At 43.1% G+C, this 23,358-nt stretch overlaps 1 protein-coding gene across 1 annotated transcript in view; it reads left to right on the top strand.

Moving 5' to 3' along the window:
- The window catches only part of abcc12 (ATP-binding cassette, sub-family C (CFTR/MRP), member 12), a 101,346-nt gene that overhangs the window by 34,261 nt on the left and 43,727 nt on the right, over positions 1-23,358 (top strand). Inside the window, exons 10-13 of the mRNA XM_071400410.1 lie at positions 7,226-7,333; positions 7,684-7,932; positions 9,219-9,290; positions 9,499-9,623. Of these exons, the coding sequence (XP_071256511.1) occupies positions 7,226-7,333; positions 7,684-7,932; positions 9,219-9,290; positions 9,499-9,623 (554 nt within the window). The remainder of the gene's footprint in view (positions 1-7,225; positions 7,334-7,683; positions 7,933-9,218; positions 9,291-9,498; positions 9,624-23,358) is intronic.

The following is a 23,358-nucleotide window of genomic DNA, read 5'->3' as shown; positions in this document are numbered from 1 at the left end:
AAAGACCTTTAGCTCAGAGGGCTAACATAGTCAGCTATGAATACAGTAGTACCTAATGAAAGACCTTTAGCTCAGATGGCTAACATAGTCAGCTATGAATACAGTAGTACCTAATGAAAGACCTTTAGCTCAGAGGGCTAACATAGTCAGCTATGAATACAGTAGTATCTAATGAAGGGCCTTTAGCTCAGAGGGCTAACACAGTCAGATATGAATACAGTAGTACCTAATGAAAGACCTTTAGCTCAGAGGGCTAACATAGTCAGCTATGAGTACAGTAGTACCTAATGAAAGACCTTTAGCTCAGAGGGCTAACATAGTCAGCTATGAATACAGTATTACCTAATGAAAGACCTTTAGCTCAGCAGGCTAACATAGTCAGCTATGAATACAGTATTACCTAATGAAAGACCTTTAGCTCAGATGGCTAACATAGTCAGCTATGAATACAGTATTACCTAATGAAAGACCTTTAGCTCAGATGGCTAACATAGTCAGCTATGAATACAGTATTACCTAATGAAAGACCTTTAGCTCAGCAGGCTAACATAGTCAGCTATGAATACAGTATTACCTAATGAAAGACCTTTAGCTCAGAGGGCTAACATAGTCAGCTATGAATACAGTAGTATCTAATGAAGGGCCTTTAGCTCAGAGGGCTAACATAGTCAGATATGAATACAGTAGTACCTAATGAAAGACCTTTAGCTCAGAGGGCTAACATAGTCAGCTATGAGTACAGTAGTACCTAATGAAAGACCTTTAGCTCAGAGGGCTAACATAGTCAGCTATGAATACAGTAGTACCTAATGAAAGACCTTTAGCTCAGATGGCTAACATAGTCAGCTATGAATACAGTATTACCTAATGAAAGACCTTTAGCTCAGATGGCTAACATAGTCAGCTATGAATACAGTAGTACCTAATGAAAGACCTTTAGCTCAGAGGGCTAACATAGTCAGATATGAATACAGTAGTACCTAATGAAAGACCTTTAGCTCAGAGGGCTAACATAGTCAGCTATGAGTACAGTAGTACCTAATGAAAGACCTTTAGCTCAGAGGGCTAACATAGTCAGCTATGAATACAGTAGTACCTAATGAAAGACCTTTAGCTCAGATGGCTAACATAGTCAGCTATGAATACAGTATTACCTAATGAAAGACCTTTAGCTCAGATGGCTAACATAGTCAGCTATGAATACAGTAGTACCTAATGAAAGACCTTTAGCTCAGAGGGCTAACATAGTCAGCTATGAATACAGTAGTACCTAATGAAAGACCTTTAGCTCAGATGGCTAACATAGTCAGCTATGAATACAGTATTACCTAATGAAAGACCTTTAGCTCAGATGGCTAACATAGTCAGCTATGAATACAGTAGTACCTAATGAAAGACCTTTAGCTCAGAGGGCTAACATAGTCAGCTATGAATACAGTAGTACCTAATGAAAGACCTTTAGCTCAGAGGGCCAACATAGTCAGCTATGAATACAGTAGTACCTAATGAAAGACCTTTAGCTCAGAGGGCTAACATAGTCAGCTATGAGTAGTACCTAATGAAAGACCTTTAGCTCAGAGGGCTAACATAGTCAGATATGAATACAGTAGTACCTAATGAAAGACCTTTAGCTCAGATGGCTAACATAGTCAGCTATGAGTAGTACCTAATGAAAGACCTTTAGCTCAGAGGGCTAACATAGTCAGCTATGAATACAGTAGTACCTAATGAAAGACCTTTAGCTCAGGAGGCTAACATAGTCAGCTATGAATACAGTATTACCTAATGAAAGACCTTTAGCTCAGCAGGCTAACATAGTCAGCTATGAATACAGTATTACCTAATGAAAGACCTTTAGCTCAGAGGGCTAACATAGTCAGATATGAATACAGTAGTACCTAATGAAAGACCTTTAGCTCAGAGGGCTAACATAGTCAGATATGAATACAGTAGTACCTAATGAAAGACCTTTAGCTCAGAGGGCTAACATAGTCAGCTATGAATACAGTAGTACCTAATGAAAGACCTTTAGCTCAGATGGCTAACATAGTCAGCTATGAATACAGTAGTACCTAATGAAAGACCTTTAGCTCAGAGGGCTAACATAGTCAGCTATGAATACAGTAGTATCTAATGAAGGGCCTTTAGCTCAGAGGGCTAACACAGTCAGATATGAATACAGTAGTACCTAATGAAAGACCTTTAGCTCAGAGGGCTAACATAGTCAGCTATGAGTACAGTAGTACCTAATGAAAGACCTTTAGCTCAGAGGGCTAACATAGTCAGCTATGAATACAGTATTACCTAATGAAAGACCTTTAGCTCAGCAGGCTAACATAGTCAGCTATGAATACAGTATTACCTAATGAAAGACCTTTAGCTCAGATGGCTAACATAGTCAGCTATGAATACAGTATTACCTAATGAAAGACCTTTAGCTCAGATGGCTAACATAGTCAGCTATGAATACAGTATTACCTAATGAAAGACCTTTAGCTCAGCAGGCTAACATAGTCAGCTATGAATACAGTATTACCTAATGAAAGACCTTTAGCTCAGAGGGCTAACATAGTCAGCTATGAATACAGTAGTATCTAATGAAGGGCCTTTAGCTCAGAGGGCTAACATAGTCAGATATGAATACAGTAGTACCTAATGAAAGACCTTTAGCTCAGAGGGCTAACATAGTCAGCTATGAGTACAGTAGTACCTAATGAAAGACCTTTAGCTCAGAGGGCTAACATAGTCAGCTATGAATACAGTAGTACCTAATGAAAGACCTTTAGCTCAGATGGCTAACATAGTCAGCTATGAATACAGTATTACCTAATGAAAGACCTTTAGCTCAGATGGCTAACATAGTCAGCTATGAATACAGTAGTACCTAATGAAAGACCTTTAGCTCAGAGGGCTAACATAGTCAGATATGAATACAGTAGTACCTAATGAAAGACCTTTAGCTCAGAGGGCTAACATAGTCAGCTATGAGTACAGTAGTACCTAATGAAAGACCTTTAGCTCAGAGGGCTAACATAGTCAGCTATGAATACAGTAGTACCTAATGAAAGACCTTTAGCTCAGATGGCTAACATAGTCAGCTATGAATACAGTATTACCTAATGAAAGACCTTTAGCTCAGATGGCTAACATAGTCAGCTATGAATACAGTAGTACCTAATGAAAGACCTTTAGCTCAGAGGGCTAACATAGTCAGATATGAATACAGTAGTACCTAATGAAAGACCTTTAGCTCAGAGGGCTAACATAGTCAGCTATGAATACAGTAGTATCTAATGAAAGGCCTTTAGCTCAGCAGGCTAACATAGTCCGCTATGAGTAGTACCTAATGAAAGACCTTTAGCTCAGAGGGCTAACATAGTCAGCTATGACTACAGTAGTACCTAATGAAAGACCTTTAGCTCAGAGGGCTAACATAGTCCGCTATGAGTACAGTAGTATCTAATGAAAGACCTTTAGCTCAGAGGGCTAACATAGTCAGCTATGACTACAGTAGTACCTAATGAAAGACCTTTAGCTCAGCAGGCTAACATAGTCAGCTATGAATACAGTATTACCTAATGAAAGACCTTTAGCTCAGAGGGCTAACATAGTCAGATATGAATACAGTAGTACCTAATGAAAGACCTTTAGCTCAGCAGGCTAACATAGTCAGCTATGAATACAGTATTACCTAATGAAAGGCCTTTAGCTCAGAGGGCTAACATAGTCAGCTATGAATACAGTAGTACCTAATGAAAGACCTTTAGCTCAGAGGGCTAACATAGTCAGCTATGAATACAGTATTACCTAATGAAAGACCTTTAGCTCAGAGGGCTAACATAGTCAGCTATGAACAGTACCTAATGAAAGACCTTTAGCTCAGAGGGCTAACATAGTCAGATATGAATACAGTAGTACCTAATGAAAGACCTTTAGCTCATCAGGCTAACATAGTCAGCTATGAATACAGTATTACCTAATGAAAGGCCTTTAGCTCAGAGGGCTAACATAGTCAGCTATGAATACAGTAGTACCTAATGAAAGACCTTTAGCTCAGATGGCTAACATAGTCAGCTATGAATACAGTAGTACCTAATGAAAGACCTTTAGCTCAGCAGGCTAACATAGTCAGATATGAGTAGTACCTAATGAAAGACCTTTAGCTCAGAGGGCTAACATAGTCAGCTATGACTACAGTAGTACCTAATGAAAGACCTTTAGCTCAGAGGGCTAACATAGTCAGCTATGAATACAGTAGTACCTAATGAAAGACCTTTAGCTCAGCAGGCTAACATAGTCAGCTATGAGTACAGTAGTACCTAATGAAAGGCCTTTAGCTCAGAGGGCTAACATAGTCAGCTATGACTACAGTAGTACCTAATGAAAGACCTTTAGCTCAGAGGGCTAACATAGTCAGCTATGACTACAGTATTACCTAATGAAAGACCTTTAGCTCAGCAGGCTAACATAGTCAGCTATGAGTACAGTAGTACCTAATGAAAGGCCTTTAGCTCAGCAGGCTTACATAGTCGACTATGAGTAGTACCTAATGAAAGACCTTTAGCTCAGAGGGCTAACACAGTCAGCTATGAGTAGTACCTAATGAAAGACCTTTAGCTCAGAGGGCTAACATAGTCAGCTATGAGTAGTACCTAATGAAAGACCTTTAGCTCAGAGGGCTAACATAGTCAGCTATGAGTAGTACCTAATGAAAGACCTTTAGCTCAGAGGGCTAACATAGTCAGCTATGAGTATTACCTAATGAAAGACCTTTAGCTCAGAGGGCTAACATAGTCAGATATGAATACAGTATTACCTAATGAAAGACCTTTAGCTCAGAGGGCTAACATAGTCAGCTATGAATACAGTAGTACCTAATGATAGACCTTTAGCTCAGAGGGCTAACATAGTCAGCTATGAATACAGTAGTACCTAATGAAAGACCTTTAGCTCAGAGGGCTAACATAGTCAGCTATGAATACAGTAGTACCTAATGAAAGACCTTTAGCTCAGAGGGCTAACATAGTCAGCTATGACTACAGTAGTACCTAATGAAAGACCTTTAGCTCAGAGGGCTAACATAGTCAGCTATGAGTATTACCTAATGAAAGACCTTTAGCTCAGAGGGCTAACATAGTCAGCTATGAGTACAGTAGTACCTAATGAAAGACCTTTAGCTCAGAGGGCTAACATAGTCAGCTATGAGTAGTACCTAATGAAAGACCTTTAGCTCAGAGGGCTAACATAGTCAGCTATGAATACAGTATTACCTAATGAAAGGCCTTTAGCTCAGAGGGCTAAGATAGTCAGCTATGAGTACAGTAGTACCTAATGAAAGACCTTTAGCTCAGAGGGCTAACATAGTCAGCTATGACTACAGTAGTACCTAATGAAAGGCCTTTAGCTCAGAGGGCTAACATAGTCAGCTATGAATACAGTAGTACCTAATGAAAGACCTTTAGCTCAGAGGGCTAACATAGTCAGCTATGAATACAGTAGTACCTAATGAAAGACCTTTAGCTCAGAGGGCTAACATAGTCAGCTATGAATACAGTATTACCTAATGAAAGACCTTTAGCTCAGCAGGCTAACATAGTCAGCTATGACTACAGTAGTACCTAATGAAAGACCTTTAGCTCAGAGGGCTAACATAGTCAGCTATGAGTAGTACCTAATGAAAGACCTTTAGCTCAGAGGGCTAACATAGTCAGATATGAATACAGTAGTACCTAATGAAAGACCTTTAGCTCAGAGGGCTAACATAGTCAGCTATGAATACAGTAGTACCTAATGAAAGACCTTTAGCTCAGAGGGCTAACATAGTCACCTATGAATACAGTATTACCTAATGAAAGGCCTTTAGCTCAGATGGCTAACCATCCTGTAGTGTGTACTGTACTGTAAAGTCATGTCTCTTACTGTGTTTTTACCAGGCTGTTACCATTCTAGCCATCTTGTTTTTACCAGGTTGTTACCATCCTCGCCATCTTGTTTTTACCAGGCTTTTACCATAATCGCCATCTTGTTTTTACCAAGCTGTTACCATCCTAGCCATCTTGTTTTTACCAGGCTGTTACCATCCTAGCCATCTTGTTTTTACCAGGCTTTTACCATAATCGCCATCTTGTTTTTACCAGGCTGTTACCATAATCGCCATCTTGTTTTTACCAGGCTGTTACCATCCTCGCCATCTTGTTTTTACCAGGCTGTTACCATCCTAGCCATCTTGTTTTTACCAAGCTGTTACCATCCTAGCCATCTTGTTTTTACCAGGCTGTTACCATCCTAGCCATCTTGTTTTTACCAGGCTTTTACCATAATCGCCATCTTGTTTTTACCAGGCTGTTACCATAATCGCCATCTTGTTTTTACCAGGCTGTTACCATCCTAGCCATCTTGTTTTTACCAGGCTGTTACCATCCTCGCCATCTTGTTTTTACCAGGATGTTACCATAATCGCCATCTTGTTTTTACCAGGCTGTTACCATCCTCGCCATCTTGTTTTTACCAGGATGTTACCATTATTGCCATCTTGTTTTTACCAGGGTGTTACCATCCTAGCCATCTTGTTTTTACCAGGATGTTACCATTATTGCCATCTTGTTTTTACCAGGGTGTTACCATCCTTGCCATCTTGTTTTTACCAGGATGTTACCATTATTGCCATCTTGTTTTTACCAGGATGTTACCATCCTTGCCATCTTGTTTTTACCAGGATGTTACCATTATTGCCATCTTGTTTTTACCAGGATGTTACCATTATTGCCATCTTGTTTTTACCAGGGTGTTACCATCCTAGCCATCTTGTTTTTACCAGGATGTTACCATTATTGCCATCTTGTTTTTACCAGGCTGTTACCATCCTAGCCATCTTGTTTTTACCAGGATGTTACCATTATTGCCATCTTGTTTTTACCAGGCTGTTACCATCCTAGCCATCTTGTTTTTACCAGGGTGTTACCATCCTAGCCATCTTGTTTTTACCAGGATGTTACCATTATTGCCATCTTGTTTTTACCAGGATGTTACCATAATCGCCATCTTGTTTTTACCAGGCTGTTACCATCCTAGCCATCTTGTTTTTACCAGGGTGTTACCATCCTAGCCATCTTGTTTTTACCAGGATGTTACCATTATTGCCATCTTGTTTTTACCAGGGTGTTACCATCCTAGCCATCTTGTTTTTACCAGGATGTTACCATCTTTACCATCTTGTTTTTACCAGGCTTTTACCATAATCGCCATCTTTAACTCCATGCGGTTCTCCCTGGGTTTGTTGCCGTTCTCTGTCAAAGCCATAGCTGAGGGACAAGTGTCGCTAGCCCGGCTAAAGGTGAGACTCCTCTCCTTTAAAACATTGTCAATCATCAACCTCTTCCTGTATATCATGAAGCACGTGTCATAACGTTTCTGTTATCAGTCTCTTTGTGGCATGACCATAAGCTCTGTGTGTTTACTGTGTGTGTGTGTGTGTGTGTGGGTGGGGGTGAATGTGTGTGTGTGTTTGTGCCTGCGTGTATGTGTGCCTGCTTGTGTGTGTGTGTGGGGGGGGGGGGTTGTGTGTGTGTGTGTTTGTGCCTGCGTGTATGTGTGCCTGCTTGTGTGTGTGTGTGGGGTTGTGTATGTGTGTGTGTGTGCGTGTGTGTGTGTGTGTGCATGTCCACTCTGTGTGTGTGTGTGTAGAAACTGCTTATGACCCAGAACCCAGACTCGTACCTGGTCCAGAGACACGGGTCCTCCTCGGCCCTGGTCATGGAGAAGGCCACATTCACCTGGGCCGGGCCTGAAGGACAGACAACCGCTACGGCACCAGGCACCACAGCCTCTCTGAAGGGAGGGAAGGTGGAACCACAGGGCCAGAACGGGACTCACACACCGGGCAAGACCCAGGCCAAGCCCACCCTGAGAAACATCTCCTTTAACCTGCCTAAGGTAGGTGCTGCTAGGGCTTTTGATTGGGTTAGATGGGGTGGGTGGGGTCTGGGCTAGATAGGGCTTTTGATTGGGTTAGATGGGGTGGGTGGGGTCTGGGCTAGATAGGGCTTTTGATTGGGTTAGATGGGGTGGGTGGGGTCTGGGCTAGATAGGGCTTTTGATTGGGTTAGATGGGGTGGGTGGGGTCTGGGTTAGATAGGGCTTTTGATTGGGTTAGATGGGGTGGGTGGGGTCTGGGTTAGATAGGGCTTTTGATTGGGTTAGATGGGGTGGGTGGGGTCTGGGTTAGATAGGGCTTTTGATTGGGTTAGATGGGGTGGGTGGGGTCTGGGTTAGATAGGGCTTTTGATTGGGTTAGATGGGGTGGGTGGGGTCTGGGTTAGATAGGGCTTTTGATTGGGTTAGATGGGGTGGGTGGGGTCTGGGTTAGATAGGGCTTTTGATTGGGTTAGATGGGGTGGGTGGGGTCTGGGTTAGATAGGGCTTTTGATTGGGTTAGATGGGGTGGGTGGGGTCTGGGTTAGATAGGGTGGGGTCTGGGTTAGATAGGGCTTTTGATTGGGTTAGATAAGGTGGGTGGGGTCTGGGTTTGATAGGGCTTTTGATTGGGTTAGATGGGGTGGGTGGGGTCTGGGTTAGATAGGGCTTTTGATTGGGTTAGATGGGGTGGGTGGGGTCTGGGTTAGATAGGGCTTTTGATTGGGTTAGATGGGGTGGGTGGGGTCTGGGTTAGATAGGGCTTTTGATTGGGTTAGATGGGGTAAGCAGGGGTCAGAGTTTGGTTGGGATTAGCAGGGGTCAGAGTTCAGTGGGATTAGCAGGGGTCAGAGTTAGATGGGATTAGCAGGGGTCAGAGTTCAGTGGGATTAGCAGGGGTCAGAGTTAGGTGGGATTAGCAGGGGTCAGAGTTCAGTGGGATTAGCAGGGGTCAGAGTTAGATGGAGGTAAGCAGGGGTCAGAGTTAGATGGGATTAGCAGGGGTCAGAGTTAGATGGGATTAGCAGGGGTCAGAGTTAGGTGGGATTAGCAGGGGTCAGAGTTAGATGGGATTAGCAGGGGTCAGAGTTAGGTGGGATTAGCAGGGGTCAGAGTTAGATGGGATTAGCAGGGGTCAGAGTTAGATGGGATTAGCAGGGGTCAGAGTTAGGTGGGATTAGCAGGGGTCAGAGTTAGATGGGATTAGCAGGGGTCAGAGTTCGGTGGGGTAGGCAGGGGTCAGAGTTAGATGGGGTAAACGGGTCAGAGTTATGTGATTGATTACTGATGACTGTTTGACTTTTTAGGGAAACCTGCTTGGTATCTGTGGCAACGTGGGAAGCGGGAAAACATCGCTGATATCGAGCATCTTAGAACAGGTTTGCTTGAAAGTGTTTGTTACCATTTTATCAGTTAAATGTTCAAATATACAAACAATACATGCAACATAGAATAAATGCATCACTACGACTGAACGTTGGCAGACATCGTACAACGAATTGTTTCATCCCGAAGATTCTTCCAGAAACGGTATTAAGTGATGTTTTGTGTTGCATGAAATGATGTATGATGTGTTCCCCATCCCAGATGCACCTGCAGCATGGTTCCGTCACAGCAGACGGAGCGTTTGCCTACGTTTCCCAGCAGGCCTGGATCTTCCACGGTACGGTCCGAGACAATATCTTGATGGGGGAACCCTTCAACCTGGCCAGGTAATGTTACTATGGTCTGTTCACCTTTACCTGCCAGGTAATGTTACTATGTTCTGTTTACCTTTACCTGCCAGGTATTGTTACTATGGTCTGTTTACCTTTACCTGCCAGGTAATGTTACTATGGTCTGTTTACATTTACCTGCCAGGTAATGTTACTATGGTCTGTTTATCTTTACCTGCCAGGTAATGTTACTATGGTCTGTTTACCTTTACCTGCCAGGTAATGTTTCTATGGTCTGTTCTCCTTTACTTTACCTGCCAGGTAATGTGACTATGTTCTGTTTACCTTTACATTACCTGGCCAGGTAATGTTACTATGATCTATTTACCTTTACTTTACCTGGCCAGGTAATGTTACTATGGTCTATTTACCTTTACATTACCTGGCCAGGTAATGTTACTATGATCTATTTACCTTTACTTTACCTGGCCAGGTAATGTTACTATGGTCTGTTCTCCTTTACTTTACCTGGCCAGGTATTGTTACTATGGTCTGTTCACCTGTTTTACCTGGCCAGGTAATGTTACTATGGTCTGTTCACCTGTTTTACCTGGCCAGGTAATGTTACTATGGTCTGTTCACCTGTTTTACCTGGCCAGGTAATGTTACTGTGGTCTGTTCACCTGTTTTACCTGGCCAGGTAATGTTACTATGGTCTGTTCACCTGTTTTACCTGGCCAGGTAATGTTACTATGGTCTGTTCACCTGTTTTACCTGGTCAGGTAATGTTACTATGGTCTGTTCACCTGTTTTACCTGCCAGGTAATGTTACTATGGTCTGTTCACCTGTTTTACCTGGCCAGGTAATGTTACTATGGTCTGTTCACCTGTTTTACCTGGCCAGGTAATGTTACTATGGTCTGTTCACCTGTTTTACCTGGCCAGGTAATGTTACTATGGTCTGTTCACCTGTTTTACCTGGCCAGGTAATGTTACTATGGTCTGTTCACCTGTTTTACCTGGCCAGGTAATGTTACTATGGTCTGTTCACCTGTTTTACCTGGCCAGGTAATGTTACTATGGTCTGTTCACCTGTTTTACCTGGCCAGGTAATGTTACTATGGTCTGTTCACCTGTTTTACCTGGCCAGGTAATGTTACTATGGTCTGTTCACCTGTTTTACCTGGCCAGGTAATGTTACTATGGTCTGTTCACCTGTTTTACCTGGCCAGGTAATGTTACTATGGTCTGTTCACCTGTTTTACCTGGCCAGGTAATGTTACTGTGGTCTGTTCACCTGTTTTACCTGGTCAGGTAATGTTACTATGGTCTGTTCACCTGTTTTACCTGGCCAGGTAATGTTACTATGGTCTGTTCACCTGTTTTACCTGGTCAGGTAATGTTACTGTGGTCTGTTCACCTGTTTTACCTGGTCAGGTAATGTTACTGTGGTCTGTTCACCTGTTTTACCTGGCCAGGTAATGTTACTGTGGTCTGTTCACCTGTTTTACCTGGCCAGGTAATGTTACTATGGTCTGTTCACCTGTTTTACCTGCCAGGTAATGTTACTATGGTCTGTTCACCTGTTTTACCTGGCCAGGTAATGTTACTATGGTCTGTTCACCTGTTTTACCTGGCCAGGTATTGTTACTATGGTCTGTTCACCTGTTTTACCTGGTCAGGTAATGTTACTATGGTCTGTTCACCTGTTTTACCTGGCCAGGTAATGTTACTATGGTCTGTTCACCTGTTTTACCTGGCCAGGTAATGTTACTGTGGTCTGTTCACCTGTTTTACCTGCCAGGTAATGTTACTATGGTCTGTTCACCTGTTTTACCTGGCCAGGTAATGTTACTATGGTCTGTTCACCTGTTTTACCTGGCCAGGTAATGTTACTGTGGTCTGTTCACCTGTTTTACCTGGCCAGGTAATGTTACTATGGTCTGTTCACCTGTTTTACCTGGTCAGGTAATGTTACTATGGTCTGTTCACCTGTTTTACCTGCCAGGTAATGTTACTATGGTCTGTTCACCTGTTTTACCTGCCAGGTAATGTTACTATGGTCTGTTCACCTGTTTTACCTGCCAGGTAATGTTACTATGGTCTGTTCACCTGTTTTACCTGGCAGGTAATGTTACTATGGTCTGTTCACCTGTTTTACCTGGCCAGGTAATGTTACTGTGGTCTGTTCACCTGTTTTACCTGGCAGGTAATGTTACTATGGTCTGTTCACCTGTTTTACCTGGCCAGGTAATGTTACTATGGTCTGTTCACCTGTTTTACCTGCCAGGTAATGTTACTATGGTCTGTTCACCTGTTTTACCTGGCCAGGTAATGTTACTATGGTCTGTTCTCCTGTTTTACCTGGCCAGGTAATGTTACTATGGTCTGTTCACCTGTTTTACCTGGCCAGGTAATGTTACTATGGTCTGTTCTCCTGTTTTACCTGGCCAGGTAATGTTACTATGGTCTGTTCTCCTGTTTTACCTGGCCAGGTAATGTTACTATGGTCTGTTCACCTGTTTTACCTGGCCAGGTAATGTTACTATGGTCTGTTCACCTGTTTTACCTGGCCAGGTAATGTTACTATGGTCTGTTCACCTGTTTTACCTGCCAGGTAATGTTACTATGGTCTGTTCACCTGTTTTACCTGGCCAGGTAATGTTACTATGGTCTGTTCTCCTTGAATATCAACACATTATGTACAGAATCAGTAACTGGGTTCACTCAGAGTAGATGGAGTTTCATGACAATAACAATGATGGGGTCATCTAAGGATCTTTTCACTGGTCTAACAAACCCCCTTCTTTAACCAGCGTCCCTGCAGCAGTATCTCTTGGTGACAGTGGTTCATGGTCGAGTGGCTGGACCTGTTCTGCTTCAGACAACCACATGACCGTGTGTGTGTGTTATGTCATCGGGTGAACGATTGGCAGAGCTCTTGTCAGGAACAGAGCAGTGGCCAATCAGTAACTGTAGAGGAAGTCTGTCCTCAGTTTACCCCATGGAGGCTGGTCCAGCCCAGCCTATCCCTGGCCAGCTGGTCCAGCCCAGCCTATCCCTGGCCAGATACATACTCTATGTCCTGTTGTTGTACATCTAGTAGATAGTACACTATCCAGGACATTTCACCTCAGCAATTCCACCGGACTATCAGCTGTTTTAGTATCGTAACCCATGTTGTTCTCCTGAATGAATCCCTGATAACCCATGTTGTTCCCCTGAATGAATCCCTGATAACCCATGTTGTTCCCCTGAATGAATCCCTGATAACCCATGTTGTTCCCCTGAATGAATCCCTGATAACCCATGTTGTTCTCCTGAATGAATCCCTGATAACCCATGTTGTTCTCCAGAATGAATCCCTGATAACCCATGTTGTTCTCCTGAATGAATCCCTGATAACCCATGTTGTTCTCCTGAATGAATCCCTGATAACCCATGTTGTTCTCCTGAATGAATCCCTGATAACCCATGTTGTTCTCCTGAATGAATCCCTGATAACCCATGTTGTTCTCCTGAATGAATCCCTGATAACCCATGTTGTTCTCCTGAATGAATCCCTGATAACCCATGTTGTTCTCCTGAATGAATCCCTGATAACCCATGTTGTTCTCCTGAATGAATCCCTGATAACCCATGTTGTTCCCCTGAATGAATCCCTGATAACCCATGTTGTTCTCCTGAATGAATCCCTGATAACCCATGTTGTTCCCCTGAATGAATCCCTGATAACCCATGTTGTTCTCCTGAATGAATCCCTGATAACCCATGTTGTTCCCCTGAATGAATCCCTGATAACCCATGTTGTTCTCCTGAATGAATCCCTGATAACCCATGTTGTTCTCCTGAATGAATCCCTGATAACCCATGTTGTTCTCCTGAATGAATCCCTGATAACCCATGTTGTTCTCCAGAATGAATCCCTGATAACCCATGTTGTTCCCCTGAATGAATCCCTGATAACCCATGTTGTTCTCCTGAATGAATCCCTGATAACCCATGTTGTTCTCCTGAATGAATCCCTGATAACCCATGTTGTTCCCCTGAATGAATCCCTGATAACCCATGTTGTTCTCCTGAATGAATCCCTGGTAACCCATGTTGTTCTCCTGAATGAATCCCTGGTAACCCATGTTGTTCTCCTGAATGAATCCCTGGTAACCCATGTTGTTCTCCTGAATGAATCCCTGGTAACCCATGTTGTTCTCCTGAATGAATCCCTGATAACCCATGTTGTTCTCCTGAATGAATCCCTGATAACCCATGTTGTTCCCCTGAATGAATCCCTGGTAACCCATGTTGTTCTCCTGAATGAATCCCTGATAACCCATGTTGTTCTCCTGAATGAATCCCTGATAACCCATGTTGTTCTCCTGAATGAATCCCTGATAACCCATGTTGTTCCCCTGAATGAATCCCTGATAACCCATGTTGTTCTCCTGAATGAATCCCTGATAACCCATGTTGTTCTCCTGAATGAATCCCTGGTAACCCATGTTGTTCTCCTGAATGAATCCCTGATAACCCATGTTGTTCTCCTGAATGAATCCCTGATAACCCATGTTGTTCCCCTGAATGAATCCCTGATAACCCATGTTGTTCTCCTGAATGAATCCCTGATAACCCATGTTGTTCTCCTGAATGAATCCCTGGTAACCCATGTTGTTCTCCTGAATGAATCCCTGATAACCCATGTTGTTCTCCTGAATGAATCCCTGATAACCCATGTTGTTCTCCTGAATGAATCCCTGATAACCCATGTTGTTCTCCTGAATGAATCCCTGATAACCCATGTTGTTCTCCTGAATGAATCCCTGATAACCCATGTTGTTCTCCTGAATGAATCCCTGGTAACCCATGTTGTTCTCCTGAATGAATCCCTGATAACCCATGTTGTTCTCCTGAATGAATCCCTGATAACCCATGTTGTTCTCCTGAATGAATCCCTGGTAACCCATGTTGTTCTCCTGAATGAATCCCTGATAACCCATGTTGTTCTCCTGAATGAATCCCTGATAACCCATGTTGTTCTCCTGAATGAATCCCTGATAACCCATGTTGTTCTCCTGAATGAATCCCTGATAACCCATGTTGTTCTCCTGAATGAATCCCTGATAACCCATGTTGTTCTCCTGAATGAATCCCTGGTAACCCATGTTGTTCTCCTGAATGAATCCCTGATAACCCATGTTGTTCTCCTGAATGAATCCCTGATAACCCATGTTGTTCTCCTGAATGAATCCCTGATAACCCATGTTGTTCTCCTGAATGAATCCCTGATAACCCATGTTGTTCTCCTGAATGAATCCCTGATAACCCATGTTGTTCTCCTGAATGAATCCCTGATAACCCATGTTGTTCTCCTGAATGAATCCCTGATAACCCATGTTGTTCTCCTGAATGAATCCCTGATAACCCATGTTGTTCTCCTGAATGAATCCCTGATAACCCATGTTGTTCTCCTGAATGAATCCCTGGTAACCCATGTTGTTCTCCTGAATGAATCCCTGATAACCCATGTTGTTCTCCTGAATGAATCCCTGATAACCCATGTTGTTCCCCTGAATGAATCCCTGGTAACCCATGTTGTTCTCCTGAATGAATCCCTGATAACCCATGTTGTTCTCCTGAATGAATCCCTGATAACCCATGTTGTTCTCCTGAATGAATCCCTGATAACCCATGTTGTTCCCCTGAATGAATCCCTGATAACCCATGTTGTTCTCCTGAATGAATCCCTGATAACCCATGTTGTTCTCCTGAATGAATCCCTGGTAACCCATGTTGTTCTCCTGAATGAATCCCTGATAACCCATGTTGTTCTCCTGAATGAATCCCTGGTAACCCATGTTGTTCTCCTGAATGAATCCCTGATAACCCATGTTGTTCTCCTGAATGAATCCCTGATAACCCATGTTGTTCTCCTGAATGAATCCCTGATAACCCATGTTGTTCTCCTGAATGAATCCCTGATAACCCATGTTGTTCTCCTGAATGAATCCCTGATAACCCATGTTGTTCTCCTGAATGAATCCCTGATAACCCATGTTGTTCTCCTGAATGAATCCCTGATAACCCATGTTGTTCTCCTGAATGAATCCCTGATAACCCATGTTGTTCTCCTGAATGAATCCCTGATAACCCATGTTGTTCTCCTGAATGAATCCCTGGTAACCCATGTTGTTCTCCTGAATGAATCCCTGATAACCCATGTTGTTCTCCTGAATGAATCCCTGATAACCCATGTTGTTCCCCTGAATGAATCCCTGGTAACCCATGTTGTTCTCCTGAATGAATCCCTGATAACCCATGTTGTTCTCCTGAATGAATCCCTGATAACCCATGTTGTTCTCCTGAATGAATCCCTGATAACCCATGTTGTTCCCCTGAATGAATCCCTGATAACCCATGTTGTTCTCCTGAATGAATCCCTGATAACCCATGTTGTTCTCCTGAATGAATCCCTGGTAACCCATGTTGTTCTCCTGAATGAATCCCTGATAACCCATGTTGTTCTCCTGAATGAATCCCTGATAACCCATGTTGTTCCCCTGAATGAATCCCTGATAACCCATGTTGTTCTCCTGAATGAATCCCTGATAACCCATGTTGTTCTCCTGAATGAATCCCTGGTAACCCATGTTGTTCTCCTGAATGAATCCCTGATAACCCATGTTGTTCTCCTGAATGAATCCCTGATAACCCATGTTGTTCTCCTGAATGAATCCCTGATAACCCATGTTGTTCTCCTGAATGAATCCCTGATAACCCATGTTGTTCTCCTGAATGAATCCCTGATAACCCATGTTGTTCTCCTGAATGAATCCCTGATAACCCATGTTGTTCTCCTGAATGAATCCCTGATAACCCATGTTGTTCTCCTGAATGAATCCCTGATAACCCATGTTGTTCTCCTGAATGAATCCCTGATAACCCATGTTGTTCTCCAGAATGAATCCCTGATAACCCATGTTGTTCTCCTGAATGAATCCCTGATAACCCATGTTGTTCTCCTGAATGAATCCCTGGTAACCCATGTTGTTCTCCTGAATGAATCCCTGATAACCCATGTTGTTCTCCTGAATGAATCCCTGGTAACCCATGTTGTTCTCCTGAATGAATCCCTGATAACCCATGTTGTTCTCCTGAATGAATCCCTGGTAACCCATGTTGTTCTCCTGAATGAATCCCTGATAACCCATGTTGTTCTCCTGAATGAATCCCTGATAACCCATGTTGTTCCCCTGAATGAATCCCTGGTAACCCATGTTGTTCTCCTGAATGAATCCCTGATAACCCATGTTGTTCTCCTGAATGAATCCCTGATAACCCATGTTGTTCTCCTGAATGAATCCCTGATAACCCATGTTGTTCTCCTGAATGAATCCCTGATAACCCATGTTGTTCTCCTGAATGAATCCCTGGTAACCCATGTTGTTCTCCTGAATGAATCCCTGATAACCCATGTTGTTCTCCTGAATGAATCCCTGATAACCCATGTTGTTCTCCTGAATGAATCCCTGATAACCCATGTTGTTCTCCTGAATGAATCCCTGATAACCCATGTTGTTCTCCTGAATGAATACCTGGTAACCCATGTTGTTCTCCTGAATGAATCCCTGGTAACCCATGTTGTTCTCCTGAATGAATCCCTGATAACCCATGTTGTTCTCCTGAATGAATCCCTGATAACCCATGTTGTTCTCCTGAATGAATCCCTGGTAACCCATGTTGTTCCCCAGAATGAATCCCTGGTAACCCATGTTGTTCTCCTGAATGAATCCCTGATAACCCATGTTGTTCTCCTGAATGAATCCCTGGTAACCCATGTTGTTCTCCTGAATGAATCCCTGGTAACCCATGTTGTTCCCCAGAATGAATCCCTGGTAACCCATGTTGTTCTCCTGAATGAATCCCTGGTAACCCATGTTGTTCTCCTGAATGAATCCCTGATAACCCATGTTGTTCTCCTGAATGAATCCCTGATAACCCATGTTGTTCTCCTGAATGAATCCCTGGTAACCCATGTTGTTCCCCTGAATGAATCCCTGATAACCCATGTTGTTCCCCTGAATGAATCCCTGGTAACCCATGTTGTTCTCCTGAATGAATCCCTGATAACCCATGTTGTTCTCCTGAATGAATCCCTGGTAACCCATGTTGTTCTCCTGAATGAATCCCTGATAACCCCTGTTGTTCTCCTGAATGAATCCCTGGTAACCCATGTTGTTCTCCTGAATGAATCCCTGGTAACCCATGTTGTTCTCCTGAATGAATCCCTGGTAACCCATGTTGTTCTCCTGAATGAATCCCTGGTAACCCATGTTGTTCTCCTGAATGAATCCCTGATAACCCATGTTGTTCTCCTGAATGAATCCCTGGTAACCCATGTTGTTCTCCTGAATGAATCCCTGATAACCCATGTTGTTCTCCTGAATGAATCCCTGGTAACCCATGTTGTTCTCCTGAATGAATCCCTGATAACCCATGTTGTTCTCCAGAATGAATCCCTGATAACCCATGTTGTTCTCCTGAATGAATCCCTGATAACCCATGTTGTTCTCCTGAATGAATCCCTGATAACCCATGTTGTTCTCCTGAATGAATCCCTGATAACCCATGTTGTTCTCCTGAATGAATCCCTGATAACCCATGTTGTTCTCCTGAATGAATCCCTGGTAACCCATGTTGTTCTCCTGAATGAATCCCTGATAACCCATGTTGTTCTCCTGAATGAATCCCTGATAACCCATGTTGTTCTCCTGAATGAATCCCTGATAACCCATGTTGTTCTCCTGAATGAATCCCTGATAACCCATGTTGTTCTCCTGAATGAATCCCTGATAACCCATGTTGTTCTCCTGAATGAATCCCTGGTAACCCATGTTGTTCTCCTGAATGAATCCCTGATAACCCATGTTGTTCTCCTGAATGAATCCCTGATAACCCATGTTGTTCTCCTGAATGAATCCCTGATAACCCATGTTGTTCTCCTGAATGAATCCCTGATAACCCATGTTGTTCTCCTGAATGAATCCCTGATAACCCATGTTGTTCTCCTGAATGAATCCCTGATAACCCATGTTGTTCTCCTGAATGAATCCCTGGTAACCCATGTTGTTCTCCAGAATGAATCCCTGATAACCCATGTTGTTCTCCTGAATGAATCCCTGATAACCCATGTTGTTCTCCTGAATGAATCCCTGATAACCCATGTTGTTCTCCTGAATGAATCCCTGATAACCCATGTTGTTCTCCTGAATGAATCCCTGGTAACCCATGTTGTTCTCCTGAATGAATCCCTGGTAACCCATGTTGTTCTCCTGAATGAATCCCTGGTAACCCATGTTGTTCTCCTGAATGAATCCCTGATAACCCATGTTGTTCTCCTGAATGAATCCCTGGTAACCCATGTTGTTCTCCTGAATGAATCCCTGATAACCCATGTTGTTCTCCTGAATGAATCCCTGATAACCCATGTTGTTCTCCAGAATGAATCCCTGATAACCCATGTTGTTCTCCTGAATGAATCCCTGATAACCCATGTTGTTCTCCTGAATGAATCCCTGATAACCCATGTTGTTCTCCTGAATGAATCCCTGATAACCCATGTTGTTCTCCTGAATGAATCCCTGATAACCCATGTTGTTCTCCTGAATGAATCCCTGATAACCCATGTTGTTCTCCTGAATGAATCCCTGGTAACCCATGTTGTTCTCCTGAATGAATCCCTGGTAACCCATGTTGTTCTCCTGAATGAATCCCTGGTAACCCATGTTGTTCTCCTGAATGAATCCCTGATAACCCATGTTGTTCTCCTGAATGAATCCCTGGTAACCCATGTTGTTCTCCTGAATGAATCCCTGATAACCCATGTTGTTCTCCTGAATGAATCCCTGATAACCCATGTTGTTCTCCAGAATGAATCCCTGATAACCCATGTTGTTCTCCTGAATGAATCCCTGATAACCCATGTTGTTCTCCTGAATGAATCCCTGATAACCCATGTTGTTCTCCTGAATGAATCCCTGATAACCCATGTTGTTCCCCTGAATGAATCCCTGATAACCCATGTTGTTCTCCTGAATGAATCCCTGATAACCCATGTTGTTCTCCTGAATGAATCCCTGGTAACCCATGTTGTTCTCCTGAATGAATCCCTGGTAACCCATGTTGTTCTCCTGAATGAATCCCTGATAACCCATGTTGTTCTCCTGAATGAATCCCTGATAACCCATGTTGTTCTCCTGAATGAATCCCTGATAACCCATGTTGTTCTCCTGAATGAATCCCTGATAACCCATGTTGTTCTCCTGAATGAATCCCTGATAACCCATGTTGTTCTCCTGAATGAATCCCTGATAACCCATGTTGTTCTCCTGAATGAATCCCTGATAACCCATGTTGTTCTCCTGAATGAATCCCTGATAACCCATGTTGTTCTCCTGAATGAATCCCTGATAACCCATGTTGTTCTCCTGAATGAATCCCTGATAACCCATGTTGTTCTCCTGAATGAATCCCTGGTAACCCATGTTGTTCTCCTGAATGAATCCCTGATAACCCATGTTGTTCTCCTGAATGAATCCCTGGTAACCCATGTTGTTCTCCTGAATGAATCCCTGGTAACCCATGTTGTTCTCCTGAATGAATCCCTGATAACCCATGTTGTTCTCCTGAATGAATCCCTGATAACCCATGTTGTTCTCCTGAATGAATCCCTGATAACCCATGTTGTTCTCCTGAATGAATCCCTGATAACCCATGTTGTTCTCCTGAATGAATCCCTGATAACCCATGTTGTTCTCCTGAATGAATCCCTGATAACCCATGTTGTTCTCCTGAATGAATCCCTGATAACCCATGTTGTTCTCCTGAATGAATCCCTGGTAACCCATGTTGTTCTCCTGAATGAATCCCTGATAACCCATGTTGTTCTCCTGAATGAATCCCTGATAACCCATGTTGTTCTCCTGAATGAATCCCTGATAACCCATGTTGTTCTCCTGAATGAATCCCTGATAACCCATGTTGTTCTCCTGAATGAATCCCTGATAACCCATGTTGTTCTCCTGAATGAATCCCTGGTAACCCATGTTGTTCTCCTGAATGAATCCCTGATAACCCATGTTGTTCTCCTGAATGAATCCCTGGTAACCCATGTTGTTCTCCTGAATGAATCCCTGATAACCCATGTTGTTCTCCTGAATGAATCCCTGATAACCCATGTTGTTCTCCTGAATGAATCCCTGATAACCCATGTTGTTCTCCTGAATGAATCCCTGGTAACCCATGTTGTTCTCCTGAATGAATCCCTGGTAACCCATGTTGTTCCCCTGAATGAATCCCTGGTAACCCATGTTGTTCTCCTGAATGAATCCCTGATAACCCATGTTGTTCTCCAGAATGAATCCCTGGTAACCCATGTTGTTCTCCTGAATGAATCCCTGATAACCCATGTTGTTCTCCTGAATGAATCCCTGATAACCCATGTTGTTCTCCTGAATGAATCCCTGATAACCCATGTTGTTCTCCTGAATGAATCCCTGGTAACCCATGTTGTTCTCCTGAATGAATCCCTGATAACCCATGTTGTTCTCCTGAATGAATCCCTGGTAACCCATGTTGTTCTCCTGAATGAATCCCTGATAACCCATGTTGTTCTCCTGAATGAATCCCTGATAACCCATGTTGTTCTCCTGAATGAATCCCTGATAACCCATGTTGTTCTCCTGAATGAATCCCTGATAACCCATGTTGTTCTCCTGAATGAATCCCTGGTAACCCATGTTGTTCTCCTGAATGAATCCCTGATAACCCATGTTGTTCTCCTGAATGAATCCCTGATAACCCATGTTGTTCTCCTGAATGAATCCCTGATAACCCATGTTGTTCTCCTGAATGAATCCCTGATAACCCATGTTGTTCTCCTGAATGAATCCCTGATAACCCATGTTGTTCTCCTGAATGAATCCCTGATAACCCATGTTGTTCTCCTGAATGAATCCCTGGTAACCCATGTTGTTCTCCTGAATGAATCCCTGATAACCCATGTTGTTCTCCTGAATGAATCCCTGATAACCCATGTTGTTCTCCTGAATGAATCCCTGATAACCCATGTTGTTCTCCTGAATGAATCCCTGATAACCCATGTTGTTCTCCTGAATGAATCCCTGGTAACCCATGTTGTTCTCCAGAATGAATCCCTGGTAACCCATGTTGTTCTCCTGAATGAATCCCTGATAACCCATGTTGTTCTCCTGAATGAATCCCTGGTAACCCATGTTGTTCTCCTGAATGAATCCCTGGTAACCCATGTTGTTCTCCTGAATGAATCCCTGATAACCCATGTTGTTCTCCTGAATGAATCCCTGATAACCCATGTTGTTCTCCTGAATGAATCCCTGATAACCCATGTTGTTCTCCTGAATGAATCCCTGATAACCCATGTTGTTCTCCTGAATGAATCCCTGATAACCCATGTTGTTCTCCTGAATGAATCCCTGGTAACCCATGTTGTTCTCCTGAATGAATCCCTGGTAACCCATGTTGTTCTCCAGAATGAATCTCTGATAACCCATGTTGTTCTCCAGAATGAATCTCTGATAACCCATGTTGTTCTCCTGAATGAATCTCTGATAACCCATGTTGTTCTCCTGAATGAATCCCTGATAACCCATGTTGTTCTCCAGAATGAATTCCTGGTAACCCATGTTGTTCTCCTGAATGAATCCCTGATAACCCATGTTGTTCTCCTGAATGAATCCCTGATAACCCATGTTGTTCTCCTGAATGAATCCCTGATAACCCATGTTGTTCTCCTGAATGAATCCCTGGTAACCCATGTTGTTCTCCTGAATGAATCTCTGGTAACCCATGTTGTTCTCCTGAATGAATCCCTGGTAACCCATGTTGTTCTCCTGAATGAATCCCTGGTAACCCATGTTGTTCTCCTGAATGAATCCCTGATAACCCATGTTGTTCTCCTGAATGAATCCCTGATAACCCATGTTGTTCTCCTGAATGAATCCCTGATAACCCATGTTGTTCTCCTGAATGAATCCCTGATAACCCATGTTGTTCTCCAGAATGAATCCCTGATAACCCATGTTGTTCTCCTGAATGAATCCCTGGTAACCCATGTTGTTCTCCTGAATGAATCCCTGGTAACCCATGTTGTTCTCCTGAATGAATCCCTGATAACCCATGTTGTTCTCCAGAATGAATCCCTGATAACCCATGTTGTTCTCCTGAATGAATCCCTGATAACCCATGTTGTTCTCCTGAATGAATCCCTGGTAACCCATGTTGTTCTCCTGAATGAATCCCTGATAACCCATGTTGTTCTCCTGAATGAATCCCTGATAACCCATGTTGTTCTCCTGAATGAATCCCTGATAACCCATGTTGTTCTCCTGAATGAATCCCTGATAACCCATGTTGTTCTCCTGAATGAATCCCTGATAACCCATGTTGTTCTCCTGAATGAATCCCTGATAACCCATGTTGTTCTCCTGAATGAATCCCTGATAACCCATGTTGTTCTCCTGAATGAATCCCTGATAACCCATGTTGTTCTCCTGAATGAATCCCTGATAACCCATGTTGTTCTCCTGAATGAATCCCTGATAACCCATGTTGTTCTCCTGAATGAATCCCTGATAACCCATGTTGTTCTCCAGAATGAATCCCTGATAACCCATGTTGTTCTCCTGAATGAATCCCTGATAACCCATGTTGTTCTCCAGAATGAATCCCTGATAACCCATGTTGTTCTCCTGAATGAATC

Source organism: Salvelinus alpinus, chromosome 5 (assembly GCF_045679555.1).
Source record: "Salvelinus alpinus chromosome 5, SLU_Salpinus.1, whole genome shotgun sequence".
In the NCBI taxonomy this organism is placed as follows: Eukaryota; Metazoa; Chordata; class Actinopteri; order Salmoniformes; family Salmonidae; genus Salvelinus; species Salvelinus alpinus.
This window is presented reverse-complemented; position numbering and strand designations above follow the sequence as displayed.